The following is a 15652-nucleotide window of genomic DNA, read 5'->3' on the forward strand; positions in this document are numbered from 1 at the left end:
TCAAAGGGACATTGTCTACCATACCCCTGAAGCATTCTAAGTGCTGTCTTTGTTAAAGGTTCTCAGTGTGTGAACATGTGTTTGTGTGCTTCCGGAAAGTTGTTTCTGAAGCTATATTTATGGTTTTGAAAAATAAGTCAGGAAAAATAAGTCAGTTGAAGGCCAACCTGCCCTCAAAGCCACACAATCAGACACACATTGCACTCGCATACGTTGCATTGGTCGATGCAAGGGAAGAAGCACACACACGCATGCTCACACACAAAAAAGAAAAGTGCTGCTCAGGCACATGTGTCCCAGTGTAATTTATGAGTGGGCTCCTGGGCGGACGCCTCGGAGGGGTCCTCTTCACGCTACATGGCTCTCGGTGCTCGGCACAGTCCCTCCAGTGAGCGCAGGGCTCTATTTCTCACACACGTAACGCACAAACCCGGTACCACAAACCCACCCAACCTCCCCATGAGTGGCGAGCTCTACCGACTGAAACTCGCCGCACGATTAACGCTACAGAAAGCCAGGTAAACACTTGGGTTTCAGGCTTGGCAACTGTTACAGCTCTGTTCGGCACAGACAACAAACCAGAGCAACACATTTCCTCACAGCAGATTAAACGGGGACCCGGCAGTTAGCAAGAAGTGATAATAACAATAAAGTATCATTTCAGCCTTGTTCGGCTTCCTGAATTACAGCCAGCGGGACGATTAAGCTCGGCAGTAAAATGCTGACCATCGGTATATTAAAAACACTAAACGTACAGAAAAATGGAGCTTAAAGAAAATGTTTAAGCAACCTTTGTTCTACAGTCACTGAATTTCATTAATAAAATGTACCATAATACCGAAAAGTGACAGTGCACTTGGAGTAGTATGCAAACAAATTTCTTGATATTGCAAACAAAACAAAGTTATACATTTTTGAAACAGACGAGCTGTGTGCCCTTTTTCCACTAGTCAAAAAAAAACCCCAATAACATCTGGCTTTTGTCTGCAATGGGAACGGATACAATCGGCAATTTCTCCCAAGTCAAATGACTCTTCAGCAGACAGGGTATTATCAGCTTCAGCTGCAGTCGGCAGTGAAACGTGACACCTTTGTGCACATGCTAATTTGGCAAGACAGTGAGGTTAGAGCAGCGTAGTTTATTTTAAGTGGGTTTACCGATGTTTAAAACCTGACAATTTTGATGTAAACAGGTATTTGAGTTGTCAACTGTTTGAGTCCATGAAGCGAAGGAATCAGCTTGGTTGTTAAAAGCTTGGTATTCACGTTTAAAGAACCTTAAGGACCGTTAACAGTGATGCTCTGTCGGGATCAGTGGCTGGGATCCTGGGGTAGGTTTTGTATTTTCCTTTATTCTAAATGTTGTGTGTTTTTTGTGTTGGTCCTGCAATAAGCTAGCAACCTGTCCAGGGTGCCTCTCACCCTAAGTCCACTGGGATTGACTCCAGCCCCTGTGGCCCCCAAAGGATAAGCAGTAGGCCTACAGATAATGAATGTAGGGATGCTCTAAAAAAACAAGTATTTGTGTCAACAATGCCACATTGAGCTCTATTTGCACAAAATAAAATAATACAGATAAAACAGAGATTGTTGTTGTCACTGTGTCCCACTACATCCCTGCCCTCAAGTATCTCTGGGGAGGTTTGTGAACTTTGTGGGAGTTGTGGCCTTCCTTCTCCCTCCTCACGCTGGTTCCGTAGCTCCATATGTGGCTGTCCACTGCAGTGTGACAGTCTGAAGCTCAGGAGAGGGTGTATCTGTCTCTGCGCCCTAGGCACCGGGCTTTGATCTGCTCTGGAGGACACGCAGCCCTCTCAAGGGCAGGCCAAAGGAGGACATGTGCACACAGGCACAGACCTGAGTGCACATTTGGACGCATCCAGAGGTGCATCAATCCAAACATCACTATGGATGGATGGATGGATGCTGAGTTAGATGAAAAAAAAAATATATATATATAGTATATTTAAAATAAATAATGTAAATTATATTAATAATGCATGTAGACGCAATGAAGGAGTTGTTCTTTCTGCTGATGCCACAATTTTTTTAAGAGCCCCCATCTGTTGACTTTGGTCTCTGGGGTAAGAGGCTAATCAAGGGCTCAGTGACACATCTGCCCCCTCTCTCTCTCTCTCTGACACCCCCCCTACACACACTGTACAGTATATACTTCCTTTGTCTTTTTATTGTCTCCCTTTTCTCTCTCTCTCTCTGTCTTACACGTACACACACAGACACACACATGTCTGCGTTCTCTTGTCCGGTGAACGAGGTCAAAAGGAATGAAATCAACACCCACACACCCACTCCCACACACTCTGAGCGAGGCTCTCTCTCCCTCTCTTCCCACAGATCTACCATTCGACAGCCATCAGACTCTCATCCTGAGGTGCTCAGTAAGTGCTCTCCTCTGAGTGTCGGCCATCCCTTTGAGTTTAACTATTGCTCGTTGGCTTCAGATCAGTGAGAAACATCCTCTCCCCTGCTGGGTCTGTTAGGATTCCTACCCTGACTGATACCTGCTCACTGAAACAGCCCCTGCGGTTAATGTATCCTCCTGTCTGTTCGGCTGGCTGTTTACATAGTGGAGGCCGGAGCTCCTGCTGAGTCAGGTTTTGACCGTGCTGCTCAAAGCTCTCGCCTCGAGCAGGGCTCAATTTGTAGCAGATCTTTGCCGGAACGGGATCCGAGACCTCCCAGATTGGGGCAGGCGCCTATTTGATTAGATGCAGGCCCTCCTTCGTCTCTATCAAAATCTGTAAATACATTCAGATACATTCGGGGAGAGATCAGGCACTCATGTCACGCAGAGTTGCCTGGAGTGTGTGGAGCCCTGTTTGTTGTGTGTAGGTGCAGCGCTGTGCAGCCTACTAAACAGAGAGGAGGAGATCAATAGACTGACAGAACACGTCGTTAGTCTGCTTCCTTTGCCTGCTTGCTTTTCATGGTTGTAAATAGAACTTTTGGCCCCAGTTCCATTTGTACCCTGTTGAAGGTAATCCACAGACAGAAGGGGAACAACAGGGAGGTGCAGGGATAGTCAATGGGAGCGAGGGAGCTGCAAGGCATGAACAGCTGTTTCCACGTGCCTCCACCTACGGATTTTGAGTGATTACCGTGAATGCTCTGATTATTAAATCTAAATTAATGATGCTCTGTTTGTGATGACATTTTAGCTTTGTTCAGTTTGAATAGCTAAGCAATAGGTGCTGGGATCCAGGCTTGAGTCAGACTGGGCGTCAGGATCACTGGTACAAATCCTGATGGGCTGCCGCATCAGTGTGATAGCGGACCGCTCTAATATCTTTACAATTATTACCGTCGCTGTAAATCTCTTTGTGTGCCTGTTGCTCAGATTGCACATGAAACTGTTCTCTGTGCACAGAGTGTGACTGAACTCGATGAGTAAACACAATAAATAATCAGTACTCAAATCTTTAGTGTTAATAACTGGGCGTTTCAGCTTTAGACTCATTTATTCTGGTGTCGGATGAATGCAAACAAGAGAAAAGTTCTTGTGTTGTGGATCAGTACCGAACAAAGCTTAAAAAATATCTAAAAAATCAAAGATATGTTTTACTGAGCATGTGCTAATCCAAAGGTTTTTCTGTTGTCTTATTTAATCTTTGAAAATAACTTGTAATTTCTCGGCATACGATATAAAATTCAAACACATGAAATGTAATTAATCCTCGTGATGAAAAACACTTGATCACTTACTGATGAAGTAGGACAGTAGGACGGCCAGCAGGGCAGCCGCTGCGATGGCGGTCACCGCGGCACACTTCCAGCTGCAGTACTTGGACGGCTTCTTTAGCTTGAAGGCCGAGCGGGAGAAGGTGTTCCTGGGGAGCAGGCGAGGGGGCGGAGAATACACCGTCCCCGAGGTCAGAGGGTACCCGGGGGAGGAGCTACTGAAGAGAGGGGTGGTCCCGGACGACGTTTTGAACAAGAAGTGCCTGAGGGAGTGAAAAGAAAAAAAGGGAGAGAAAAAGTCATTTTAAGGGCAACGAAAATGTGTTTTGATTCGAGTCGATTCCGTTCGGGACGGTAAACATGGAGGGGACACACCAATCTGACATCCCGTCAAGGTCCGGATGACAGGGTCACATGTGTGCCAGCTTCTGTCAAATATATATTTCTGATGAACCCTTTGTGCCGTATGGTTTTGAACATCCTTCGACTGATTGTGTTCCCAGCTCGAGTCTGAGGTCTCTTTTTAACCTTGACCTTCCCTACACTGGTAGTTTCCCACTCCATTCACCCCACTTACGGTGTGCCTCGCTTCTGCTCTCAGCGGCTGCGGAGGATCAATGCCGTCCCCGGTTTCCTGTCTTCATCGCTGCAGTGGGGTCAGAGCTCAGACAGAGGATAAAAGATGGGTTTTGAACCATCCTCTCTTTGCTCATATTACCCATTATCCTCTGCTACCGCTGCACCTGCTCACCCAATGCTCCGCCTTTGCCGCTCTCCCTCCCTCCTCTCCCCATTTCCCCGTGTTCTCATTTTTCTTCACCTTACTGTCACACCATTCCTTCTACATACATTTGTGCTGCATGTATTCCTGGTATTCAACATGTCCTCTCTGTAATCATGTCTTTGCTCATGAACTCAGACTATCAGATTCCTTATCTGGTCTGACTCGGGAGGAACATTGCTGCCACAGTGAGAAAATGAAGCACTGCACTGCATTTTATGACACTTCTGTGACCTGTGATCTTTCATGAGACACTCTGCCCCTGAACACGCTCCAGGTGATATGACAAAAAAAACAGCTCACAGATCAGAGAATGCTGGGAATTGTGAGAGTTAATTGTTTGCGTGTTTGTGAGAGTGGATGCTCTGGCACTATATCCAGAGTATCTGACCTTGGGAAAAATCCGCAAATAGAGGACATTTTTCTGCTACTCTTAAAAAGCAGTTGGAGGACAAGATCATCATAACCAATTTATTTTGAGACAACTGAAAGTGAGCATAATCGTTAGAAGTAGTAGTAGTTAAATAAAATTGGGGAAAACTGTAATAATAACTCATTCGAATGATTGCGAGGGATGTTTAAAACTGATATAGTTTTTCACCATATTTTGTGACATTGACAATATCACTCAACTGAGCAAGTTACGTGGTGATCATAGCCTCATATTAGCTTTATCGAATTAACTACTGCGAGGTAGAGCACTGTTGACTATACCTCAGATCGTGAGGGTAAGACTCTAGTGAACTCCAGGTCCCATATTAATAATTAATTTATAATCTGTGGGCTTAAGAGGATAGAAAAAGTACCAAAATCAGGGGTCATTGGTGTTGAGGTGTAAGTTGAGTTACTCTTTTATTTGTCAAGGGAAGTAAAACAGAGTCTAATGTGATTCGGTGATTGAGTCCTCCAGATATTTGACCACCTAGGTCGTGGTTCTCAGTCTAGTAAAGGCTAGAAACATAAACAGGTGCGTTCAAGTGCGTACGCAGGGCCTGCTGTCTCTTCTCTTCCCACTAGACTAGTGTGACCAGTTCTAACCTGCTGCTGTAGCTGCCTCTGATGATTTCTGTTTAAATCAATTCCCTGTGCTGTACAGTCTACGGTCCCTTTGATATGTCTAATGACTGCTGCTCCATGACAGCATGTCTGTACATGCGTCTGCTAGCCAGCAAACAGTTGCTGAAAACAGGTGATGTGCTCGGAGCATAAAGATTTGGTTTGGGAGCGCCGTTCCGCTCTTTATCAATTATTCAGCCGGTCTCTTCTCTGTCTCTCCTCTTGTTCTCTCTCATCATCTTATCCCCCTGATTGTTGGATTGGTATCCTGCTTGAGTCTTTTTCTTTCCTTTTCTCTCCTCCTTCCTCCCCCTCTACCTGTCAGGTTCCCTGTGTGACACCAAGGGAAACAGGAGAAAGAGAAGAGACGAGAAAAAAGAAGAAGATGGATAGAGGGTGAGAGAGCGAACGGAGATGTCACGCGGAGAAATATGAGGTTATTGTCTAAAAATACCACGCTCTCACTGTCACGGCCATCAATTTTAATATGCATGCATAAAGCTACACGCTTTCAAATGCATGGCTTGCAAGTGTATAGGCACAAACACAGAGCCCAAGGTCAGCCAGCATGTGTCTCTGCTTCGACTCATTTTCACAGCCGTTGACGCACCCTGTGATGGCAAGGCCAGCGGTAATTAATTTCAATGCCCCTAATGCGTGCACGTGTGTGTGTGTGTGTGTGTGTGTGTGCAAACGCAGGGTGAGCTGGTGAATGACTTGCATCCAGCGCATCACAATGTATGTGATCTGTTGTGCTGGTATGCATTTGAATGCATTTCAGTGGCTGGCTTTGTTGTTTGTGTGCAGAGAGCTCCACAGCGAGCTGGGTGTGGGATGGGAATATGTCTACGGGCCATACTAATTACGACTAGGAATGGAGAGTGTCTAATGTGCTCTGGGGAGGTAATTGACATTGATTTATGTTGCGGAGGACTATGGAGGGGTTCTATCATAGCAGGCAGCCGGCAATCACAACTCTGTATCATTAGGCTGGGTTGTGTGTGTGTGTTTGCGTGGATGTGTGTCTCAGTGCGCGTGTCTGTGTGTGTGTGTGTGTGTGTGAGAGAATATTGTGGATTTTTTTGACAGTGGTCCAGCATGGAAACGTCTCACATAATTAGAGAAAACTGACAGGGACACACACTCACCCCCCTCTACTCTTGAGCTGCCAGCAGACCCCCCCAACCCCCCCACCAGCACCACCACCACATCTCACCATTGCTACCTCACTGTCATACATCCACGAGCGGGCACTAACTCACACACTGACACACATTTGCACACATTCAGACAGAGGCGACCACCCGTGCGGAAAAAAATTATAAATGATGTGGGCTCTCTTTCACGAGATTGCCCTGTACGTTAGTTTACCAAACATTTAATTTGCATCCTCATAGAGGGAGGAAGTGACATAAGGGACGGACGGGAGAATGATGGAGAAGGAAGCCGCAGATTAGAGGAGAGACAGAGCGAGGAAAGGGAGGATGTGTTTTCACTTCATTCCAACCCCTGTTCCCCATTGAGATAGGAGAGGGCCTGGACAATTAACCACAGAACAGAGAGCATGCTGGGTAATTAGCAGGAAGTCAAAGCTCGCATTCCCCTTGAGCGAATGCGAGCACGCACGCACACACTATTGGGAAGCGCACGTGCACAAATCCTTCATTTTCTCATCTCCGGTAAACATGTGGCTGCTTAGGATAGCACTCTGAGAGTCATCATCACAGGTAGAGGGAACAATTAACGGAGGTCGGCTCTGTATGGGGTGGTGACTGGAAAACGGTCAGATCTGCGGATGAAACAAAGGGCTCCGGGAGCGGAGGATGCTCATGAGAATTCTTCTGAGCTACAATAGCTGGGGAACAATAATCGCCAGATGGATGCAGTATAATGGGCATTTGTTTGCCGAGTGTTGCTTTGAAGAAGAACATGGAAACATTTGGAGCCTGCATGATGTTTGTAAAAGGCAAGAACAATGGAAGGCATCAAATAAAGGACTCAAGTACTCAGTGGTTTGATTTCTTTCTAAGGGGAAAAAAAACGCAGAGATGTGCACATATTACGATTCTAGATATTAGAGGAAATGTTTCTTTGTGGTGGTAACAGGTGTCCAAAGGTGAATATATCAAAACAACAGCAGATAAAAACCAAACTGTTTTATAACCAAATATGATGAGCAGTAAGTGAAAAAAAAGTTCATAGAGATTTTGGGGAAAAGACCTTTCTCATCTTCTACATAACATTTAATTGATATTTATACGTGTTCCAGGATTTTTCCACAATCTTTTATAGTGGAGGTGGCCCAACTTACCTGAATAAAAAATGTATCTGCTAATCACAGTCAAATTAAATGTAATATTAGGCTTATTGAGCAGTTGTGCTACATCACACGGCAAAAGCCACACATTCACGAGTGAGGCGACTGTTTAAGCCATCATCAAATAGATGGGATGTGTCAGGCTCGGTCTGATTCAACGCAGCGTTAAGTGATTGATTGATCCCATTGCACGCTCGCTACAAAGTAATGAATCAGAGCGGCATGTTGGGACCTCGGCAGAAGTTATTTTGGTTGGAATCGTTTCAACAATTAGAGTCCGTATTGAATTAAAGTCAGTTTAAAGTTCATAATCACACTGTTATCCAGCTGAACTCGATGATCAGTGACTTTGCCCGGACAGGAGGTAGGAGTTGGGGAAATGTTAACTTCCCACACACATTTGAGAATCAACTAAAGCTGAGTTGGGCTGGTTTGGTTCACTGTGGACTTGACTCATAGACTGTTTATAAAGATGGAGGAAGAGTCGCCACTTCCTCCTACTAATAAAGTCAAAATAAAGTCTGTAGGAGCTACAGTCTGCGCAGGAAGGATCGTGGATGGAGCCGTGCTAGCGAGGTCCATACACACGCTGCGGATATCAATGGTGAGTCTCTGCTGTCAATCATGACATTAGGAAATACCTGGAATAATAACTAAATAAATATGATTGTCAGTTTGGGTCTGAAGAGCAACAGAGAGGAGAAGATGCATTGACAGCCTGAGCCAGCTGCAAAAAAAAAAAAATCATGAGATCGAGATGCTTTGGCTTCAGTTTGAGGGGCAGTCATGTCTTCCATCTTTATGAGCTGAACTATGCCTTCCATTTATTCGGGGTGTAAACATTTTTTTTTTGCTTGCTCAGATCCGACTACTCCTCGGACTAACCGAGGCAAAGTCAGCATTTTATTAGTGACTACAATTTCAAAGCAGAAAGGAGAGGTTATTTAGGGTAGCAGAGTAGTGGCTCTGCATAATAATATTAGGTATTGGATTTCATGTTTGCAGAACACACCGTATGAATGCAAGATCATGTCATAAATAAACCATGCATGACATTACATAGTTCTCATATGCATATCACATTGGTTCTTGTGCATACATCTTTTCTCACTGCTCTGCCTTGTTCTTTTTCAACCCCCTGTGGTTTCCACATGTAGCCTCCTCTAATGTGTCCCCGCAGTAATGCATTTGAAAGTAACCCAAGGTACCGACACCGCGCCGCCCCACCCTCCACTGCACCTTCCAGATAAATTGAGATGCCGCGGCCCTCTCAGTGATCTTATTTCTCTGCTAGAGTTGTGGCCCACAGCAGAGCGAGCCGGGGTTGCAGGGGAATGTCCTGAGATCACACAGGGAGATTGAAACCGGCATCAGGTAGCTGGGAGGCTCCCAGGGACCGATTGGAAATCAGGTGCTTTCTCGTAAAGTCCCAAAACACATGTGAACACATGGGCCCCTCGCATGCACACAGAGAAATGCATTTTTTTCTACTCTTCCCTCAGTTTCTTGCACAGGCACACACGCGAGCACACGCAGACACTGAGTGGCACCAGCCATCGAAAGTCATTTATCTCACACTGGTAAATGTATCCATGTTCTACGGGGCCCAATCTCCCTCCTCTGCTTTTCTATCTTCTCTCACACACACTCCACACAAAACAATCTCCTTCAATCACCACCTCTCTCCATTCCTCTCCCTCTTTATCTCTCCCTCCTCTACCGTAAACCATTCCTTTCCATTTCCCCCTTCTCCTGCTCTCCTGTGTTATATTTCTCTGCTATATCAGACCCCCCTCTCGTTTGTTTCTATCTCTCTCTTTCTCTGCCAGTCATCCAAGCCCTGGGGTGTTCTTAGGTGATCAATCTTCATCCTCTCAGCACTGTCACACTATTGGGTCAGGGCAAAACACACACACATGTGCACACACACACATTTACTATAACGACTGGACAACAAATGCCAAGATTTACATATGATTACAGTGGGGAGCAGTCAGTCATAAAGAACACACACGCTTGGATGCAAACAGACACACAAATGTACATAACCACACTCCCTCGCTCACATGCACACGTGTGCTCATCATCTCCTAGCTGCCGGTTATAATGAGATGGAGGACGACCCTTGCCAGCGCGATGGTGTGACTCTCTGGCTCTGCCTGCCTGGCTCCAAACCAGTCACAAGCTCCAGTAGCTCCAGCCAGCCCACCCAGGCTCTGCCATCGAGGACCAGAGAGGAGGGTCCAATCTGGGCTGGAGGGTGGTGCTGGAAAGTCTGTGTGCTGCTCTGGGCTTCATTCACTGCAACAGGCTCTGAGCCATGCGCAACCCCACCACCTGAACACAACCAAATACTGGCACCGCAGAGGGGAAAATAGTGTGTGAGAGTCTCTGTGTGTGTGTGTGTGTGTGTGTGTGTGTGTGTGTGTGGGAGTGTCACAACACAGTCTATGGGATTTATAAATGTATTTTCAGCATCGTTTGCAACGACAGAAGTCACAAAAATCTCCTCTTGCATTACGGCACATGTGTCACCATGGCAACACAGGTCTAGATAAGCAATTACTGGTGGAAATTTAACACCACAATTCCTCTAACCTATCTTACATACCGGTGCCATGCAAAAGCACAGGTTGAGATCAGTGGGGCTGAATTAAACATGGCCAGGCCTCATAAATACTGCACAGGGCTGTCACTCCGGGGAGCTTATCCGGGACTGTCAGAGCTGGAAGCCCCAGCGCCCAGCAGGAGAAACACAACTACAGCTTGCAGAGTAAATGCTCACAGAGTGAGCGTGTGCATGCTAGCATGCATGTAGGCAGTGTCTCTCACACTGCATGCCTCATGAATAGTAATACCCTGCATGAATGCTCTGTTGGCCTGGTAAATGTTCTTTGTGTACTGGCAAAAGAGAAAGTGTAGGTAGTGTGAAATGGTTTGTATTTCTTGCTCCCTCACTCCAGGACGCACGCATAATAACTTTGACACATGGCAGCTTTTTCTAAGTGTCATGCTTGAAGACGATGTGGAGAAGACATTCCAGGAGTGCACTTTTGTAAATCAGTGGCTGAGAGCAATTTTATTTTTGGTTAGGAGGCTCATATATTTGCTGAGAATGATGGACACGAGACGCTGAGTGACACTGTTTGCATGATATTCGGAAGTATTATGTTTGCTCAGTCAACTGAAAAGTGTAGCTTTTGTCTATTAGATGAATCCGAAAAACAAACGACACGGTGTGTGCTAAAAAAAAATGCTGACACAAATCAGTTGAACCAATCATGTTTCATAACTCTATACTCCTGATCCAGGACGTTCATGATATGAGTCATGGCCTTGAATTAATGAAATTTATAAAATCTCTAATAAAAAGAATATTGTTTATTAGATGTAAAAAAACCACATCATATTTGTTAGGTGTAAATTAACAAATAACATGACTAAGAGCCCGGTCAAACAAACATTAATTAGAGCAACAAGTATAAAAAAAGAAGACATTTAATTACAGTGAAATTATTAAATATAATGAGGATTCACTTGTGCAAACAAAGTTATGTGTGGAGCTTTGATGTAGAGTTTACTTAACTAGACTATTAACTAGATCGTGCACTTTCCCACACTCCTGCGCTTTTATAATTTTAATCACTTTCTTTCTTCTCTGTTTGTATGCATTTTTAAAATGTTAATTTATTTATTTACTTATTTCTGTTTCCTTTTCTTTTAAATGTAATTGGAACATGTTTTTATGAACATGTTTTTATTCTGATCTATATTTTATGTAAAGCAGTTTGAGCTGCATGTATTGTATGAACGGTGCGATACAAATAAAGCTTATTATTATTATTATTATTATTATTTATAATTATTGTTATTAGGATGGAAAACTTTTTACACCTGAAATTATGGTCTACACTAATTTCTTTCAGAATGAAAACATGCCACATATTGTTCCTACGTTATTCCTGGAACAGCACCTTGTATTTTGAAAGGACATTTGAGGACACAATTATATTTTTTAATACTTAAAAACAAACATTGATTTGTTCCTCGGTAACTATAGTAACTGGATTCTTTTTGAGTGAGTTGGCTATTTTTACATAGAATCGGGGCAACATTGTCTTCATCTGCTGCATTCCTCTCTGACACCATCAGTGTGCTCACAGGAACGATGTTGAAGCAGCGTGGCTCTGACCTTTCAATTCCTTCCTATTGATCTGTCCACTGCTGTGCGTACTGTAAGTGCCTCCAGACATCAGCATCAGGTAAAACCTGTCAACTGTAAAGAACAGGGAGGAATGAAAAGGAAAACACATTTCCCTCTTACCTGGTCTCCAGCGGGACGTTACTGTTGAGCACCCAGCTGTCTTGTAGCTGGACTGACTCGGGGGTGGTCGGCCCATCTCCAGTGCCCGGAGCAGGTGCATGAATGGGGTTGCGGCCCCCTCTCAGCGTGTTTCTGTTCAGGCTGTTGGCCGACTGGTGGGATAAGGTGTGGTGGTTGTGCGGAGGGGGCAGTGGAGGCCGTAGTGTGGACTGACTGTGGTGGTTGGCAGCCCCTGGAAGGAAACAAGAGCAAGAGAGCTATTTAAGAGCCACACTTTCACTTTTAAAGGAGGTTCAAGATCGAGATTCATTCCACACAGTTAAAAGTAGAAGAGACACGTTGGGCTTGAGGATAATTCAGGTTAATTTCACAGTCTAACTTCATCAACATTCTTTCATGTGCTACTTTTGAGACAGCAATCATTTGGTTCAGAGTGGGTGTCATATTTTTCAAATGGTCGATAACTTATTTTAGTGTGAAATCATGAAATGTGATGATCCCACTTTCCCATTTCGGTTCACATTTTCTGTTTCGGCCGTATTTTTAGCCAGGTTCTCCATGGCTGTCCCTCTTTCACGTTCACTCTTACTTTCCTGTTTTCTTGTTCACAGCTATAACTGTGTGTGTCTGTGTGTGTGTGTGTGTGTGTGTGTGTGTGTGTTTGTGTGCGTGTGTGAGGGACCAAGAATGGAATATTAGAGCACTCAGCACAGCCTGCTTGCTCCTGGACTTGGGAGAACATGTCAGCTGGAATCCAATACCAGCCGCTCCAACACTGAGCTAATGGACTGCTGAGTGAGAGAGCTAAAAAAACAAACCTGCATGACAAGAACACCCATTCACACATCACCTTTCTAACTCTCTCTCTCTCTTTCTGAGACTGATATAGGGTGTGTGTGTATGTGTGTGTGCGTGCCTGTCTGAGATCCTAGAGGAAAAATCAATAAACCACATACGATGCAGTATGGGAGGGCTCGACAAAGTTGCATCACTTCTTGTGCATTAGCATGCTCTCTGTGACAGGTGCATGTCCTCAATACACAGCTGATTAAAAAACACATGTTTAATAAAAAGTAAATAATAACCTCACGTGTCCTGACAGACTGTCCACACCTTTACTCTAAGGCCGACTGAATCACCATGTTGATGTTATGACAAAACACAGAGTCATTGATGTTACATTTGGCTTTGAATCCTGGCTCTGCAACACCGTCGGCTTTTTTGTTTTCATTTGACAGCACTACACAATACACTTTCATCATTATTTTACATATCTAAGCGCGGAATACAATGATTGTGTTTGTTTGCACATTGCCTTCCTCGTCCTGATCAAAGGACGGAGTAAGCGCCCATATGCCCACATACGTGCTGGGGTGAGGAGAACAAAAGCAACTGCTTTGTAAAAGCTGCGCGATCACACTCGTCCTCCTTTTGTTGGCTCCTTTTCAAATGAGACACAAATATATATAGCGAGTGAGGAGAGGAGAGGCGAGTGGCTGCGCCGCATTCTCCTGTTTGCTCTGATATTTGTCATTCAAAACATTCCTAGGAGGCATAAATGATACAAGATTTACTCACATACACACACAAACATGAAGTCAAAATAGAGAATATTTGCACATAGCAGCTAAATTGTCCAGGCATAAATTGTGTGTATAACACTTTGTGTCCTTGCATGCTAACTAAATATCCCTCTCTCTCATCCCCCGCTCTCAAGGATGGGGTGTTCAGATCAGACAGGGGTCCGCGTGCTCCCTTACAATTCCAGCTATAATGGCGACCAGTTTGTAAGGTGACCTGATTCCGCCGAGCCGCCGCTGGGGCGCAGGTGTCACTGACGCGGCCAAGAAGAACAGATGCTCGTGAAAGAAGAGAACAGGGGAAGATGGGAAGGAGACGAGAGAAAGATGGAGGGGGCCTGACCTCTGCTGCTCGGGAGAGACACAAAACATCTGTTTGCACATGCAAAGATGCTCTTGGGAGAAACAGACACACAGGCCTGCACGCACACACACACTCGCACACACACTCGCACACACACTTGCATATGCAAACATACATGCAGTCAAACACCTGCAGGAAAAGCCAAAGTCTGACACCATACATGCAGAGTGGAAATTGATATTAGAGTATGCAGAGATTTTTCTTTATCGTCCTCCTCCTCCTCCCTTGTATCATTTCTTCCCGAGGATTGTTTCCTTCTCTTTCATCTTGGTTTTATTTACATTTTGTTTGTGTCCTTCTCCGAGGCGTAAGCACTTTGGGATAAACCGTGTGTGTCAAAAGCATTTTAAAAATACATTTTACTTGACTTCCCCTCCCTACAATGTCCCTTTATACGTGAAATAGCTCGTACTGCACCTTATCTGCATAAGTACTTTTATCTAGCTCGAGCATGATACACACTACACAGAGCCATATAACGGGGGGGGGGGGGGGGGGGGGGGGGAAGGCAAGCTTTGCACGAACACATGCAGGCATGTACCCAGCCGGAGTGATTCAAAAAATGAATTCAGGCACCCCCATGTTCACACACAATCCCGCTGTCTGCTATGTTTAAATCTGCGAACAAAAACGAAAGCCTTTTGCCTTTGTTCACTTTCCAGCTATAAATATTGAAGAGTTTTTTTCATTCAAATTCAGCTGAATAATATATGGCACACCTTGTATGGAAGAGGAATATGTAGTTATATAGCCCTAGTTTTCCATGAACCAGTGCAGCTGTGTGTGGGCACCTCTGGGGAAAGGGTGCATTGTTCAGCAATCGAGCTACTACGCTGTAACACAGGGACTCACATCGGCTTCATTTTGTAATAAACATATTTCACATTTCCCTACCAAGAAAAATATGGAAATCCTATTATCTTTAATCTAGCAGCAAATTATATTACATGTCACCAGATAATGTCAGAAAAATGAAATCCTGATAAAAATGTTGCCTGTGATTCTATTTATTTACTCTCTTCATAAAGCACTCTGGGGCCAGTGTTGTCATGTTCGCTAAACTGAAATGTGACGCATCTTCATTGGATCAATATTTATATAATATTATTTACGTGCAAATGTCTTGTTATTGTTAAAAACATGGTGCACAAATAACTGCTTTAAAAAAATATATAACTTTTATTCTTCCAAAAGTTGCCTTTAAATGGAGTGTAAAAAAAATCTCTTTGACATGATGCAACTTTTCTATGGTCTGAGTCAATTTTTCTTATATCATTCCATTTTATATTATTACTTTATTATTCTGCTCCAGCACATGATGCTGAAGAAATCCATTCTCAAGCACACAAACTTCTAGTCCATGAAAAGAATGCTTAGAAATCGCTAACATATTGAGAAGTGTTGACTACAGCAAGGCTGAGGTACAAGGCCGTTTCTTTTGATTCACTGAAAGATCTCCTGGAAATAAAAAAAGAGAAAACCACCGCTTCGGCCACAGAAACACTAATCTCACTCACCATTGGAACGGAGG

At 44.3% G+C, this 15652-nt stretch overlaps 1 protein-coding gene across 6 annotated transcripts in view; it reads right to left on the reverse strand.

Moving 5' to 3' along the window:
- tenm2a (teneurin transmembrane protein 2a) overlaps positions 1-15652 on the reverse strand; it is a 162749-nt gene that overhangs the window by 43564 nt on the left and 103533 nt on the right. For all 6 annotated transcript variants that reach the window (XM_061079824.1, XM_061079822.1, XM_061079821.1 and 3 more), the window contains 2 exons: positions 12178-12409; positions 3724-3962 (listed from right to left, as the gene is read on the reverse strand). In XM_061079824.1, the coding sequence (XP_060935807.1) occupies positions 3724-3962; positions 12178-12409 (471 nt within the window). The remainder of the gene's footprint in view (positions 1-3723; positions 3963-12177; positions 12410-15652) is intronic.

The sequence above is a fragment of the Limanda limanda genome, chromosome 10 (assembly GCF_963576545.1).
Source record: "Limanda limanda chromosome 10, fLimLim1.1, whole genome shotgun sequence".
NCBI lineage: Eukaryota > Metazoa > Chordata > Actinopteri > Pleuronectiformes > Pleuronectidae > Limanda > Limanda limanda.